The sequence below is a fragment of the Gopherus flavomarginatus genome, chromosome 11 (assembly GCF_025201925.1).
Source record: "Gopherus flavomarginatus isolate rGopFla2 chromosome 11, rGopFla2.mat.asm, whole genome shotgun sequence".
In the NCBI taxonomy this organism is placed as follows: Eukaryota; Metazoa; Chordata; order Testudines; family Testudinidae; genus Gopherus; species Gopherus flavomarginatus.
Genome location: NC_066627.1, coordinates 51000802 through 51018225, shown reverse-complemented (window position 1 = coordinate 51018225; position 17424 = coordinate 51000802). Strand labels below are relative to the sequence as shown.

The following is a 17424-nucleotide window of genomic DNA, read 5'->3' as shown; positions in this document are numbered from 1 at the left end:
GCTCAGCAGAAAGGACAAAAGGACTAACCTACCCTTCCAGCCCCACAAGTGGTCTCTCCAAGGTAGAGGTGAACCACATTTGCGGGGAGGGGAACGAGGATGTTTGTGCTGCTATGGCTTGAACTATACATATTCTGTTAATAACAAGAGTACGTTATTCTCTGGGGCTTCTGTCTGTCACCTGTCACAATGACATTTACATTCCACTGTTTAGTTATAATAAGGCTAGCTTCTGCAGACACTTTCTAATAAAACGAGGGCCTGGTGTTTTACAGCCACCTAAAGATCTGTGAATATTGCAATGATTTATAAATTCATTTAAGAATGAAAAACGGACAAGTTTTGGTAGATACAATAAATCAGATTGATTTTATTACACATCTTATTTTAGGATTACTTTTACATTCCTAGCCAAAAGAGATGATACAAATAAATATAAGTTGTAAAACCTATTGACAGAACTAGAGATGTTCTTTGTCTACAGGTCACCAAAGAAAAGGTCAAGATCAGTGTAAGACCAAGGAGTGAAATCTCACAGACAGTTATGCCCACAAGTACCCTTGGGCACTTCATTCCAGAAACAAGAGAAATCGGGCTGAGGGGGGTAAGGTAGTAAGTGCCTAAATCATAGGGAGCTAAATGACCACTGCACGGTGCAGAGCAGCCAGGCACCACTGTTCTCGTTCAGTTCCAACTGAGCATCTGATTATGGTTTTTGCATTGTGCACATATGTTTTTCTCATTTGTCTATGTGTTTAACACTGTAGAAAGCAAGCCACAAGAATCACTTCTTTCCCTTTTAAGGCCTGGTTGTATGATCAGATATCAGAAATTAAAAGACAGGACAGATAAAATATCCAGATTCACAGGAATCAATGCTTCTCTGAAACTTGGCAATGAATCTAGACACAGTGAGGAAGGACTGCAACTAGAGAGTTCTGTATTAAAACCAAACGTCTGTATAATGCATCATTACAGTTCAAAAGGTCATCACAGAGGTATATGTTCTATAAGATTCAAGCAGCATGCAAACCTTTCAACAAAGGATGATCAGACCTATATTAAGAATTGGAAGTGCTGTAATTTCTTTGTGTTCGGTTTCATGTGGGATTTGACTCTGGAACAGAAAAGCTACCCTTACTGCATGTAACTTGAAAAATAAAATCGTATCCAATTATACAGAGCAGAGTGAAGAGCAGGAGGATTTTAAACATTCCTCTGAAGAGACTGATTGTGCACACTCTCCCAGGGCCTCTTCCAGGAACTTGGTGGATTTCCTGTCTTCTTTGGCTGTTAGCTTGCAGGAAGTCCAGATGGTTCAGATCATACCCACATGCAGCAGAGAGGCACAAGCCTGGCAGGATCACTTGTTAGACATGTCGATCCTGAACTTCACTAACATTGTATAATTTAACACAAATGTATTCATTTCACCCCAATGTCACTGCCACAAAATGTCTGCACTGCAATTAGATACCCGTGGCTGGCCTATGAAAGCTGACTTGGGCTCACAGGGTCAGGCTCAGAGGCTGTTTAATTGTGGCAGAGATGTGCGGGCTTGGACTCCAGCTTGAGCTCAGAGACCTTGCAGGATCCTGGAGCTCAGGCTCCAGCCTGAGCCCAAAAGTCTACCCCACAATTAAATAGCTCCTTAGCCTGAGCCCCACAAGCCCAGGTTGGTTGCCCCAGGCCAGCCACAAGTTTTTAATTGCAGTGTAGACATACCCTATGGATTTGCTTATTCTCTCTTATTCACTGGACATACTGTTTAAAATAGAGCTGTGGGTAAAGGTAACTAAAAGTCAATTTTATACTTTGCCTACCCCATTCCCTTTCTCTCACCTTAACGTATACACATTTATAAACAGGGCTTTCTGAGGCGTAGCCATTCCAGCACATTAACAGTAAAAGCAGAACAGTCTGGGTTTGGGCTGTGATTTCCAATGTACTGATTCCTGCCCCATGGGAAATCTTACAAATTTCATACAGAAACCCGGTGGTATAGTAGTGAGTGAAGAAGCACAGCTATATCATGTATATATTACCATCTCAGGCTATACAGTCACTTCATCTCATTTCAATTCTCTGAATACTTAAAACTATACAATCCTCCTTTTCAATTATGAAGTAAACAAGATTATATACCAGGAGGGTGGACAACCGTTGACACTCTGTTTTATACCACAAGAGAGAATTAAAAGGCTTTTTGTACAGAAACAGTGGTTTACAAAAAGGAAGGTTATGCCAGGCTTCCATCATTAGAACAGCAGAAAATGAGCAGATGGCTCCTCCCTCACCCATAGGCAAAACTCTCCTCCCCGCATCAAAATTTTAAAAAATATTCATCTGGTCCTCATCCAGAAATATACTCCTTGAATCAAAGCAGCTGATTTAGAACTTAATCCAAGTCCACCCAAGCAGCTGACTCACCAAGGCACCATGCCAGCAAGATGCAGAGGAGAGCTTTAAGCTAGAAGTGTTGTGTTCCTTCTGCTCATGGCGGTCAGATACAATGGAGTTTTTCCAGACTGGACAGAGTCAGTCAGTGGATACTTAACAAGAACACAAAGTAGAGTCCTTACATTAGAGTATTTCTAAAAACAGGCAAGTTCTCATACACTGGTCAGTTTAGGGAGAGGTCATCTGCAAGGGAGAGGTAATAGGTAAAAACAAACAATCACAGGACAACAGTTGACAACAATCAAGAAAAAAAAAATAGCCTGACTCTCAAAATACAGGGAACTAAAACTTAGAAGCTGAACAGTGAGATGCAAGACAGGAACACCTTACTCTGTCTTCTCAGCCCATCCAATACAGCAACTCCTCTCTCCTCACTGGACCATGCAGGCCTGTGATGTTAGTCATAGGGCAAACTTTGAAAAGACACCACCTAAAGTAGGAGTTCTTCCCCTTTCAATTTCAGTGTACCACCCCTGGGATTTATATCAGATTTCCTTGCAACCCCAAACTGGTGATGACACATTGCCCTCATTCCCATCTAGCCTCACTGTATTCAGGAAAGCTTAAGACTGAAAAGGGAATGTTCTTAACTTGGAGTACGATGAGACACAAAAGGCAGCTCCTGCACTGAAGCGCCTCATAACATCAAGGGAAAGATTGCACACTTATCAGAAAAGTGCCGTCTAATATGGCTTTGCCTCATAGTGCTCCAGATTCCATCCATGTCATAGGGAATGGCAGAACTGGCCATGTGTGCCTCTTGGCAGAGACCTAGCACCAAGCTAGATCTACATTTCCTACAAATGGTGGAAGATCTGAGAAATGGCCATACACGGTGTAGGGTTTAGATATTCAGTATGGACGCTGGTCTAAAATGCCAGGTGTGGGATGGAGAGAGAGAGGAAGAGAGCTAGTATGGAGCTGGCACTGGTATGCAGATTTATTCTTTGACAAGGTGGCCCCTGTCAATAGGGGTTGAGTCTTTAGCAGGGCAGTTTAGAAGAGCTCTTACTGATGTCTGTAAACAGACAGAGAACTTCAGTTTCTATTGCTTCCATTCTACAGGAGCAACATATACTTCCAAGATCCTCTCTTGTTCTACATTTCTAAAGGAAAGCAGAGAGGTCTAGCTTGAAGTGCATGGAAACAGCTCTCCAATCCTACCCATCTCAGGGTTGTTCAAGCCAACTCTAACCCCAGATGAAGATGCCATTCTTTCAATAGAAAGAGGAAAAAAAATGCACCTAGTCAAGTTTGGATACGCCCTCCACTTTTTAACCTCACTAAGTTTTCATCCTGAGGTTCTGGAGAATTGATTCTGTTGAGATGACTTTCAACTCTTTCCTGTTGCCCAAGAGCAAGAGAGCCCAGTACACCAAGGAGGCTGGAACTGAAGGAGAGAGGGTGATGCTGTGAGGTGATCCTCATGCTTCCCATTGCTTCTAAAACACTTTAACGTACCTCATGCATTTCTGATTTCCTAACTAAAATCTGTTCCCAATAGGGGCTGATTGCTAGATTGCGAGCAAATCTTTTCCTGCAAGGTTCAGCACACCTGGCTCTGGCACATTTTGACACAAGTCAGTTAAACTGCAAAGAGGCCATTGCTATTCCTCAAAGGAAAGGGCTTGGAGTCTGGCTGAGAGTCCTCTCTGCAGGTTTTCACTTGTCTTTGCTCTCAGAAGGCAAATGCTGTTCACGCCCTGGAGAGGAATTGCTGTTTTCACTTAGGAACCAGCCCCCGGGACTGTGGATAGAGCTGAGACCCAGAGGTGCCTGAGGAAGAGGATCCCCCTGATTTCCTTCCAGTTTTAGGCCTGAAGAAGTAAAAACAAAGAAAGCTGCCTGTCACACATCAAAACGAATCTCCCAAAAGCTGAATGAGTTTGACTGGATATAATTCTCTATCAATCTCAGCTTGCTCCTGTGCCTTATTTATCCATCTCTCTCCACCGACCTCAGAGCTCATTTAGTTTTCATCCCACTGACCAGTCCTGCAGACAGATAGTGACCTATGCATGCATACATTGCTGACTGGGGTCCAATGGACAGAGGTGGACATAACCTACTTTCTACAACTTGACTCACCTGGATTTTGATTTTTTATTTGACATGCTCTCAAAAGTGGAGGCATCCACCTGTATCTCATCTTCATCCTGCAGAGCTGCTTCTAGAGCAGCCTGCACTTTAGGAGCAATGGCTGGGCCCTCGTAGTCTCTGGTTGTTCGGCTAGGCATATCTAGCTCCAGTAACACAATGTTTTCTGCCTAAGAAAGTGGAAGCAGAACCGGAACCATCAATGTCCACACATACTCATACTTTCCACAAACTATACTGACGTATTCCACGCTTTGATAAGGATTGTTACGAGAACTCCTAGATTTACTGGAAATTTAGATATCCTATGTGCTCATGGTCACATTACCCTCTCACACTCTCGGGCCACTTCATTCTCTCTGGCTTGTGACTTTCCTATCATCCTGCATAAGCTTTTACTTTGCCACTTTCGATCTACACCAGGTGAAGGTAACTTAGTAGCAGCATGAAGGTGATAAACTCTTCTTGAACAACACCAGACTGCTGGGTTTAAGACACATTTTTAGTATGTCAAGAGGGAGGCTTCCTCTCCACAGTCTTCTGCATCTGTCACACAGTTTATGTATATATCCTCAGAAATTCATACTTCTCTGAAAACAAGAGGAAAACAGATGCAGGCTGCATCCATGTTTGGGCTTACCCTATAGCGGGCCTCTGGACGAATCATCATGGACATCCTGGCATGCTGACTCAAAGGCCTCTTGTATCCCACTGCTGACACTGGCCTTTTCATCATCTGCTGGTTACTGAAAAGGAGATGATTACTGAATCTATCACATGTCAAAAACTGACAAGATTTTTCATTGTTTAAATAAATCAAAATATCTCCTTCCTTAGAATCTCCTTCCTTAGAGGTTTTTAAGGTCAGGCTTGACAAAGCCCTGGCTGGGATGATTTGGTTGGAGATTGGTCCTGCTTTGAGCAGGGGGTTGGACTAGATGATCTCCTGAGGTCCCTTCCAACCCTGATATTCTATGATCTGCAATGCACTGAGGCAATCCAGTGTATCTATTTGGAAAAAGAAGATTGCTACAGGCACCTAGGAATGTGCTCCAACTGGACAGTAAAAACCCAGCAAGCGGTATTAGATACAGTCCTTCACAAGTTGGCCTCTCCAATTTCTTGTTTTCTGCTTACTGTGGGATTCCTATAGTACAAACCATAGGATGATGTAGAGTGAAAGGGACAGAGGAATGTACATTTGCTCTTTGGAACCTCTTATATATAGTCAGAATTTGCCAACAGTTTCTATACACTGGCCTCTGAGATATCTTATCTTTAAAATAGGAAATACCTATGGTAGTAGATATGTTGAATCTGCTGACTTTTTAAATGGTGAACACAATGCTATATGCAGTTTGCAAAGCAATTTGCAATCCTTTGGAAGAAAAACGGTGTGTGTGTGTGCGAGTGTGAGTGAGACATTATCAGTAGAAATTCCTTCCTCTCCTCACAGGTTAGAATTTTCCTAACTCTGCCTTCACCTTTACTGTACTCAGGTTACAGTTTGGCTAAAACTTTATTCTGACTTTAAGCACTCTTGCTGGATGAGGCTAAAACTGTGTGGAGAATCTTGCTCTGGCCAGCTTAAAGTCTTCATGGGATCCAGTCTTAAAGTAAGGTTAGGGGGTAAACTCACTCCAGCCGGGTTATGGGATACAGTTTCCACTGGTCTTCCTCTTCATCAAAGAAAGATCTGTTCATGATTTTGTTCTTTTCCTCCAGGGGAATAAAGTTCTCAATAATCAGGTGCCTGTAGATAACAGACAAGAACAAAGATAGGACGTATGCAGACAGGAGAATTAACATCTCTATTTTGAATCTCCCCACCACCTCTCCAACACAGCCCTAGACAAAGAGAAGGAATTTCTAGTTCTCTCTCTTGTTCTGTAAGCAATTGGCTTGCAATCCACATCCAAGAATAAAATTCCTTTAGTAAGAGTTAAGGGCAGCATATGGAGCAATGGGACCTACTTTAGTTTTAACTCCCTGGTAAGCTCATTCTGGGTCTGTTCTAGTTCTTGCCGCTCCTTGATGTGCTCCTCCTGGAGGTCATGGATCTCTGCCTTCACAGCTTGCAGCTTGGAAAATAGCTGGAACAGGTGAGAAGAACCAGAGCAATGACTATTCAATGTTGCTATCACCTTCACATGCAGTGCCATTCAGTTTCTAATTCATCTGACCTAGCATTATTTACTTTTTACCTTTTTGAGTTTTTTGGTTTTGATGTCCACCTCTTGCTGTAGGGAACTATAGGTTTCTTTCAGCTCCAATGTTTCCTCATCCCGACTTTCCATCTGTTGCTGGATTTCTCGCTCCCGACGTTTCTAAGGAATACCACAAACAAGACTAGATCAACACTGTCATATTGTTGCCTTCGGTGCCTGCACACATGAAAACCACATCCAAGGCATCCCTTTAGCCTGGGATCCAGGACTCCTGATTTAGATTCAAGTATCAGAGGAATAGCTGTGTTAGTCTGGCTCTGTAAAAGCAGCAAAGAGTCCTGTGGCACCTTAGACTAACAGACGTATTGGAGCATGAGCTTCGTGAGATTCCAATTTCAAGTTGTTTTTTACCTTAGAAAAAACAAGAACATCAACCCTGTGTTTATTTGACTTTGAAGAGTTTGTTGGGTGCCTCATAGGACATTTATTGTGAATAAGCTCAGTTAAAGAAGTGGGAGTGTTGAAACCGTAGCAAGGACCTTCCTTCTCCAAAATCTTAATTAGTCATTGCAGTTAAATATGCACCAACAAAAACACGAAATACCAAAAGTTGTAAATAGTCTGACTAAATATCCCTCCCCTCATTTAATTGCTGCAGCTTTCACTCTCTAGGGCCTTAAGATATCATCATTTCATCAGTTCTCCACCACAGAAATTTCTAACCAAGACAGGACCAGAGTCTCTAATGTAAAAAGCAATGAGGAAAAAAGTTTACAGGCCTTCTTTATACATCATAAAGCCCTTTTCTCTCTCTTTTGCCAGTAATCACTAAACTAGGGCTAGGGATCAATCATTAATCTCAGGAACACTAGTTTATAGTTTCTCTTACCTTCATGTTTTCTGAATGGTCTAGAATAGCAGCTCTTTGCTACAAAATAAGAAATTGTTTCCCCCTCTCTTACCTGTTCTGCAATTTCCTGACGTTTCTGCTCCAAGATTTTCTGCTGTTCATTTGTGTGATCCACAATGTTTTTCCCTCCAACAAGGAGCTTGCTTTCCATTGCCTGAAAAAAAAAAAACATACTGAGAGGTTAACCTCTCAGGCAGCCATGTAACTCATCCTTTTTAAAAAACTCTAACAACTCCTTAGATAGTTACCACTGAACTCTCCTTTATAAGGGGTGTCACTCACTCAACATCCAAATTTAAACCTGTTATGGAAATTGTTCTCTCTGTGAAATCCTACATAATTGTAAGGTTAATGCACTAGTAACTTGTCTTGTGTTCTGCATTGTGCCAATCTGTCCCACATTTTGTCTGAGAGGTTGACATGGAGGCTTTCATATATATAAATTTCTAACAATCAGTAACAGAAGGAAGCTTGTTAATAAGTTACAGCATAATAAGTGTGTATATCACATTTAATCTCTTGTACTGACTTCCCAGGGACCTACAAGTAGGTTCTACAACCACAGTTTAAATTATAAAACATATTACAAATGTGAACCACTAATTGTAAATTCAATTTTTAACGGAATTCCCACCTCTGTTTACATAAAGTTGATTTTTAAAACTTCTGACTCAGGCACACCCTCTCACTATTACTCTGAAACTTTCTCTACATGGTGGTTATCGTCCCACTTTGATGAACTGCCATCCTTCCCTAAACCCAGAGAACATTCCCTTCAAGGAATCCAACAAGCACTCTACCTTGATTTTGGCACCCAGCATTTCTGCTGCTTCCTTCTCTCGCTTCAGATCCTCCATCTTCTTCTCCTTCTCCTTTAGCAGCCTCATCTTTTCTTCTGCCACCAAGCTGTGATCCTCTACAATAGCTTTCTTCTCAATTTCCAGCTTTTCCTGCTGCTCTCTCCAGTAGTCATCTTTGTCATCCCCTTCATCACCCTCTTCTCCATCCTCCTCTTCCTCTTCCCCACCATCTCTTCTCCTTTCTCTCCTCTTTCTTTTGCCAACAGACCTTTTTTCCAATTGTGCCTTGAGCCGAGCGATTTCTTCCTGGAATTCTCGTAGCAGTGCATCCTTAGGATCCTCATTAACTCTTGGTTTGTTCTTGATGTTTTTGGCACGGTTGGCATATCGCAGGGTAGTAAGAGTTTCTTCTACATTGTAAGAGGCAGGGCCTATATTGGCCACCATCACAGTCTTAGCATTGCCACCTAGTGAGTCCTGAAGTAGCCTAGTTAGTTTTGAGTCCCGGTATGGAATGTGAGTGCTTTTACCATCTACTAGGGCAGATATAACATTGCCCAAAGCTGAAAGAGAGAGGTTAATCTTGGTAGCTTCCTTCAACCTTTCCCCCTGCGCTCCAGTTTTGGCCTGGCGTTCACTGCCTGCAAGGTCCACTAGGTTGAGTTTTCCTACACGGATGTGATTCTCCCCATCAAGTCCCACCTCACTGCACTCAATAGTGATCACAAAAATGGCATGGGAACGGGAGCTATGCTCATTCATGTTGGTAGCACCAACGGAGCGGTTTTGGTTCCCCACATTCATGACGTGCTCGATCTCCTTGACACTCTTTGTGACAAAAGATGACAAGTCCTTCACATACACCCCAGTGTCTGGTCTCTCTTTCAGCTCCAGCCTCTTGGACTGATCTTTTGATAGCAAATCTCTGATTTCTTCTTGGTATATTTCCAGATAAGATGCTCTAACCAAATACTGCTGGTTTTGAGATCGAGAGATGTGGGTGAAGATGTGGTCAAATGAATTGGGGATGACCCCTCTTTTTTCAGGATCACCACGCACTCCTTCCATTGTATATGTTTTCCCTGTCCCAGTCTGTCCATAGGCAAAGATAGTCCCATTGAACCCTTGCAGGACAGAATCCACCAGAGGTCTAAAGGTCTCATCATAAAGTTCAAACTGCTTGGAATTCCAGTCATAGACAGCATCAAAGGTGAAGGTTTTAGGCAGCTCATTAGATGTTCCCCTGGGATTCTTCACTGATACCTGCCCTAACTTGACATCCACATCAACAACTTTATCATATGAAGCTGCCTTCTCTTTCCCATTCATTGGCCGGCACCGCACCACCACCCTGACAGATTCAGAACTCTTTAACTTAGACATGACGACAGGACGGTGGGTGGGGAGATTTGACAGGCGGGTGATCCAGGAAGGCCAGGAGAGCTGAAAACCTAAAAAATAAACAAAGAAAGGGCACCTGACTAGTTTTTAGTAAATTTTTGTGCAAAGGCACAGATTCAACTCATTTAATTCCGAAGGCTTTGGGTCAACTGAACTGTGAAGGATTCTAAAGCACAAAAATAATGGTTACGATAAACATTTTAAAAGTCTTAATTATTTGAAACGAACTCTCAGAATCTTACATATCGATTAATATTTAGTTACATAAAGAAATGTTGCAAAGAATCCCCATGAAATAAAATCACTATAGTTGATAAATTTACCCCTTTCCCTTCCTTTAAAAATAATTAGAAATGCTGTTTATTGCAATGGGTTTATCTAATTAAAAAAGTATTAAACTTCTTCTACATTCTGGTTTGTAATAGTCAATTAAAAGTATTAGTTTCAGGTTCTAATCACAGCGCTTATAAATCTAACATACACGTGCACTTTTGAGCCACTTTATCTGGTGCTTATGCTGCTGCCTACTCCATTAAAGATGCTGTTTAGAGGTTCTTGTGAGGAACCCAACCAGTGTTTAGATCAAGTGCTACAACACATCCAGCAAAATTATAAATTCAGGACAGAACTGAAGAAATTATACATATATTTAAAGTTGCCTCTGATGAAAAACTACCTTCTGTTACTAACCATTTTCATTTCATAATGAAGAGTTTACAGTAGCCACTCCCTTGCCAATACCCTTCCTGGCAGATCACATTTAATTTCAGGGAAGAGGCATAAAACAGTTACATTAACCTAATGTTGCTGCCTCCCCCTCTTCAGCTGCCCTTATTCTGCAGAGAAATGGAAGGTCACAGAGCACCACTGCAGGACAAAAAGGAACCGGTGAACAGCAGCCTTTGTGAACCCTCTTATGCACTACCAGCTTTAACTGCCTGCATTTTTAGTTGCTTAAAAATTGTCCTTGACTAGATTGTGAGATTCTTTGGAAAACAAATATAAATACACTGGATTCTGGAGGGAGTCACATTTGGGTTTTGGCACTTCAGGGTCAGGATTCAGATTTAATTAGTTCTATGTTATTTACATGTTATGTCATCAGAAAAATGCAGTGCTTCAGTTTCCTGCCATAGGTTTAAAACTCATCTATAGAATCTCTTAAAGGAAAGATATTGCCTGGAATAGTACCACGGATGCTTTTTCCTTTTCTTTGTTACATTTTAAGTCACCTTTTGTAGATCTAATTACAGTACAATAAATCTTTAATGGACTTGCCATTGCTCCCAGGATTCAAGAGAAACCCATAAAGCTTCTTTTCACCTTTCAGCTATTATAGCTAGTGCTGTGTGTAGTCTGTGTTTCCAGAGAATTTAATGCAGAGAGTCTACTATCCATGATAGAAACATGTGGCAGAATCTAAGGGCTTGTCTACACTTACAGCACTGCAGTTGCACTGGTGCAGCTGTGCCATTGTAGCGCTTAGTGAAGATGCTACCTTCACCAACAGGAGATCTTCTCCCATAGGCACAGGTAACTCCACCTCCCCGAGAGGCTGTAGCTATGCCGACAAGAGAAGCCCTCTCGTTGACATAACACGGTCTACACCAGGAGTTAGGTTTATATAACTACTTCACTCAGGGGTGTGGTTTTTCCACTCCCCGAGAGATGTAGTTATACTGACATACATTTGTAGCGTGTATCAGGGCTAAACAGTCTCTCTCTCTCTCACATGCATGCGCACACACACACAAATGCATTTCTAGTCCTTATAATTGCAAAGAAAACTTCAGTGTGAACTGGCATGCATGAACTAAGGCAGAGTTGTTTGCACACTTGGGAAAGTAGAGTAAACCATCCCCATTCATCTTAATGGTGTGTTAACTCTGAAACCAACTGGCAATTATATAATCAACTCTTAATTTAACTACTGTGCTTGTTGCAGATGTTAGAGATAGTGGATGATGCTGGGGCAGGCGCAGTCAGACAGCTTTTTGCTGTTAAGGACTGCACTGCTGGTTATGACAAAATTTCAAGTCACCACCAACTATGCTCACAAGGTGGAAGGAAGGAATATTCCCATCCAGTGTTAAAAGCTGTAAAATTCTGCTTCCCTCCCCCATTGTTGCCAAAACCTTCAGGTTCCTCCTTACCAACATCTATGGTGCAGTTACGCATTTGCAATAGAAACATCTGTAGCATGTTAAAAATAGAGGATGCAGTTCCAATTCACAGTTAGCATAGTGGAGCGGGTAGGAAGAAGCCATGAAGATGGCTCTAGGTTATGTTTATGCCTCTCTGGTCTTGAACCAGCCCCTAGTGCAACTTAGATCAGCCATAGGCTATTACAACTTATACAACCTAGGACAACTAAGCTAGCAAGGGATCAGCAAAGTGCACTGCAGTCTGGTCCTGGATCTTCATCCTCCAACTCCCATCATGCCCCTATCCCCTCACATCCTGCCCCAATACATATTCTGCATGGAGCTGAGAGATGGAGAATGGGAGATTCGGGATGCCAAATTTACATCAGCCCAACATTCCTCCCTTCTAAGGCTGGTTTAAGGCCCATTTGCATCACTTCGTATGAGAGGCTGAGGACCCTGTCCTTAAAAATTAGAGGAAAGAATAAAATAAATTTAACTTAATATCAAAATAAATAACATGAGCAAAAAGTAAATGGGTCTTTGATCATACTCCACCTTCTTCTAGTGTACCTGCTACTTCAGGGTTGGGGCTTGCAAAGTAATACCAGTTTCCCCCAGCTTCATCCCGTACATCTTAAGCTGAAGATAGCCATGTGTACTCTAGATGTCATGGGGTCAACAGTTTTCAACAGATCTATGCCATAAGTATTCCCATCTCAATATACTTTTATTTGGATTCTTTGTATAGGCCAGCTCTGCTCCAGTACCCAGAAAATGATTAAATATATTCCACATCCAAGTTCTAAAGTACTAAGTGATCGAATGCCATCTGGTTTTACAAGGTTCTACATTACACAAAACTCATGCTACATAACAATTTGATTCACAAAGCCCTGCAGCTTATGGATTGTGTAATGAGGAGACACCTGGAGATGGTGAAACATGTTGATCCATCCTCAATCATTAGCATGCTTAGCTTCCCTTTAAAAGAAAATATGTAGCCATTCATTGATGGGCTGCCACTAAAGGCATGTGACTGCATAGCTCATGAAATGCAACTGAGTTTTCAGACAAACCAATTTTTAAAAAATGAACCCTCAAAGAAGAATGCCTGTTTGAAATCTTTCCAACAGCTGGACCTAAGTATAAAGCAAGTTCAGAAAAGCCCATCTAGGATTTAAAATCAATTTGTTTGGTTCCCTCAGGGCTTTCCCTCTATTCTAACGCTAGCTGGATCTGTAGCAAAAATACCACATTTGAGGACTAAATTTTTGATTCTATAATTGCATCTTGCCTCTGTCTCTTTACTTGAGGGGACCTCCTGAGAAGTTCAGATGTAGAGCTAGAGGACCAAAAACATTTTCTATCTCAATGCCCGTGCTGTGAACAAGGCATTTATAAGAACAGGAGGTAATCTTAGAGCACCGAAGAAACACATGTAATAATATTTACTGAAATTTCAGTAAGACCTTTAAAATTATCTCAGTGTCTTAATGGAAACTGCTTGCCTCCCTGAGTGGAGAAGGTATGCCATGTGAAGACACTTGGAACTCAAAGTAGATGATCCGGAATGTGCATCAAGTTGACCAAAGTGGCTGAGCATCTGCAGTGCTTTATAAACTTGCATAAAGGATTCAATACAGTGCATAGCCAATGAGTCTCCAGATGCTACTGACTAAAATACAGTGATCTTTTCTCTCCTGAGTTACAACTCCAATAAGGATAGGCTCACTAATATATATTTAAAATGTCAGTCTAGAGAAAATATGAAAGTCAGATTCAAGACTTGTAAAAGCACACAAAGCATACTCTCCTTCTTTGCTGATAAACTCGTGAATGCCACCCAAATATACGCTGCTCCCTCCACTTCTGCCCTGGCATTCAATGCTCCTGCAACTGAAAATATCTCAGAACTGCATGGACAAAAATGAATGTGCATTGTATGCACCTTTACCATCACACGTACGTTCAAATTAGGCATGGAAATGCTCATGAGATTCTATATGGGCTATGATCTGTTACGGAAATGCCACCTCTAATCAATGTGGTTAATCTCTGAATAGGACTATCTCCGACTGCTTCGGTAGCACTCTTCTGTCAAACAAATTAAACTAACATTTGTAGCAGCCAAACTGTTCTACCGGATTCTTTGAAGCAGACTCTGTTAATCAAAACTATATATAGGATATATTCTCCAGATTCTTCTTGGGCCAAAAAGTTTATGAAAAATAAAACAAAAACGATACAATAATTAACATTGCTGGGGATGTACCTTATCAACAACAGACTAATTTTTTATTCACAAATGAAATTCATTCAGCAGCCAGAACCAGAGGTGTGTTTTATCTTGAATGTTATCCTCTTGCCTTTATCTCTGATATCTTCTGCAAGAGATATTGACTAGGATTATGTGATCCTAGGTTCATTTAATCTACTGGTAGATTTTTTTTTTTTCAGTACAAGAGCATATTGGTATTTACATGTGGCCATCTTGAATGTAAAAGAAAACATACATAACAGTAGAGGACTCAACCCTCACTGTTTGGTATCCTGTATATATTTAGTGAGAATTATGTTGTCTATTTGTCAGTCACCTAGGACTGCCTTGCTCAAATGCACACCTCAGATCTACTTTTGCCAAAAACCAGTCAGTCCCTTCATTTTATCTCACCCCTGATTTGCACTATTGTCATGCTAACACATCACGATCCATTTCCATCGCTGCTGGCTGCTGTTGTTAACAGTTACTAGTATATCAATTAATTAGTTGAACTCTTCTTCCAGGTGAAAGCATTACATGTTATTCTGGGGAATCTGAACAGAAATTTGTCTCACCTAAAAATTAAAGGGCAATTTAAACTATTTTTTATAGTCACCAAAAATTATATTGCAAAATTTGCACCAGCTCCAGCTGTTTCTTGTAGATGGGATAGAATAGCTTGTAAACTATCACTTGCTTTACATCACAGCATCATTTATTTGTATGCTATGATTAACAGTTGTTCTTCATGAAACCAGTAAATCCAAAGAGATCTGGATAAAATCCCAGATTGCCTCTAATCCGTTAGACTTCAAGACTGAGATTAGTGTATTTTAAATTTTGCCTTGAATGACCGCAGGAAGAATTTTAAGCCCTATTCTCTTTTAATACACTGTGAAGTCATGCCTGAAAAAATAAGTGATGTCACAGATTGTCACATTTAATCATCAGAAAATTTTATAAATTAAAGATAGCAGTGAACAGTTGGACCAACCAGTCCATGTCCCTGGGGCCAATGCAGGACTGGTACCATACTGGACCTGTGCTAGTGTGCTTTAACCTCTCTACTTTTAACACTCCCAAGCAAAGGAGCAGCTATACTTCCCTGCAAAATTTAACAGGTCTTCCTGTCAGGAAGACTTTCTTAATATGCAGCCAAATTCTTACTTTTCATAATCTCATCTCATTACTTAGGTTATACTGCCAGGTAGCACCCTAAATAACCGCATTCCCCTCTTGCGGTGTACGGTCTTCAGATATTTGTAGACTTATGTCCTCACTTAACTGCATTTAGTTCTTTTAATCTTTTCTCAGAACCCAATACCTCCAAACCCCTCTCTGTTGCGCTTTCCCTCTAATTTTTCTCTCTCACTCCCTGCTAAAGAAGTGACCAGAACTGAACAGATTATCCCAGGTGTGAACACACCACAGAAAAGGACCATCACCCCTCTGCTCCTTTTTTGCTGCCATATGACAGTGCAAACCCATGTTTAATTTGTTGCCCACTACCATCCCAAGCCTGTTTGGGCATTATTACTTCCCAGATACCTCCCTCCCACTGACAGAGAAACCAGAGCTTACAGAGAGCTATGTAAACCCCAAGCTACATGTAAACATTTGAGGCTATAACTTTATCTCTGATTATGAGAGCACAAAGTTTCTGAGTGTCAGCCTTCATCTTCAAACCAACATAAGAACCACTCTCTGTAGACTAACAGTCCTACACTGTAGTTACTGTGACACATTAGATCTCTGATACGACATTAGGTGTCATGATAACACACAATAAAGGCAGCTGAGCAATAGTGAACTTTGTGGTAGAGAGAACTCAAAGCTATTGCAGTGGGTTATAAGATCATGCAACAGCGTGTAATGCCACAGAAATCATTCTGGAAATACACAGCAGGCCTATGAGGAGGCTGACACAGGCATAGGAAAGGTGTGGGGGAAGGAAGAGTGGCCATTTACATGCCCACATGAGAGATTTCTTCTTTTCTATACTCGTGGGGTTGGTTCCTCCTTCACCTGCTCATCTGGGTGGAAACTCTCCCTCTCTGCATGCCCAGGTGTATACATACATGCATGACAGAGGCTGCCATCCCTCCTTTGCATATAGATGCACACATTATAGACAACAGGGGCTGCCATGCCCCCTTTGCATGCAAATGCACAAACGTCACTGCTTAGCATGTCCAGATATGCACACGCATATATGACAGGGACTGCCATCCCACGTTTGTATGTGTAGGTGCACACACGCATGTGCAACAGGGGCTACCACCCCACACCTTTGCATGCCCAGGTGCACGTGCGCGCGACAGGGTCTGCTGACCCTCCTTTGCAAATCGACGGGGGCACACACGCGTGCAACAGGGGCTGCCGACCCTCTTCACACTCAGGTGTGCACACGTGCGTAATAGGGGCTGTCGGACCTCGTCTGCACACCCAGCTCCACACACGCGTGTGCAACCGGGGCTGCCGGTCCTCCTTTGCACACACACGTGCGCGACGGGGCTGCCATCTCTCTTTTTCACGCCCAGACGCGCATATGAGTGTGCAACAGAGCTGCCCGGCCTCCTCTGCTCGCCCCTATGATGGGGAGGGGGCTCCCTGCAGGTAGCTACGAAGCCCCCCACCCCCCAGCGCCTCCCCCCGCTGGGGCCCTTTAAGGCCCGGTTCGGACCCTGTCAATGGGTGGCGGGGTCACTGCGGGACTCACCTGCGCTGTCACCATGGAGCCTCCTCCCCCGCCGCCGCCACTCCTGCTGCACCGGATACGGCGGGGATCGACCACCGCTCACTTCCTTGGCAACCCGCGCGCCCGCCCCCAAGCCATCACTTCCTTAGCGACCGGCCCCACAGGCCGCCTTGGCAACTGGTCTCACTTCCTTGGCGACCGGACAGAAACGAGGCGCCTTCGCTTCCCTAGCAACGAGCCCCGCCCTCCCAAGGCGAGCTGCATCCGGGGAAGTGTGTTCAGCTGGCGGGCGAGGAGGGAGCCCGGGGCTGGTAGCTGGGCAGTGGCTGTGGGAGTGCAGGACGGTTGGATTGGCTGTGTGGGGCCAGGGAGACATATAGGATGGGGTGGGAGGGCGCGGGAGTAAGGAGCTGCTTTAACTAGCCAGGCCGCTGTTGGAAAAGTAAGATGGCAAAATCATATTTCTGATAAATTCTTGGAACA

General features: G+C 42.7%; 1 protein-coding gene across 1 annotated transcript; it reads right to left on the bottom strand.

Moving 5' to 3' along the window:
• Positions 1-346: 346 nt before the first annotated feature.
• On the bottom strand, positions 347-17029 carry KIF3B (kinesin family member 3B). The gene is made up of 9 exons (XM_050918275.1): positions 16963-17029; positions 8436-9886; positions 7688-7789; positions 6762-6884; positions 6532-6650; positions 6197-6310; positions 5198-5303; positions 4549-4727; positions 347-4277 (listed from the first exon to the last, which is right to left on the bottom strand). The coding sequence occupies exons 2-9, from the start codon at positions 9816-9818 to the stop codon at positions 4184-4186; spliced, it is 2220 nt and encodes a 739-aa protein (XP_050774232.1). The 5' UTR covers positions 9819-9886; positions 16963-17029; the 3' UTR covers positions 347-4183.
• Positions 17030-17424: the final 395 nt, after the last annotated feature.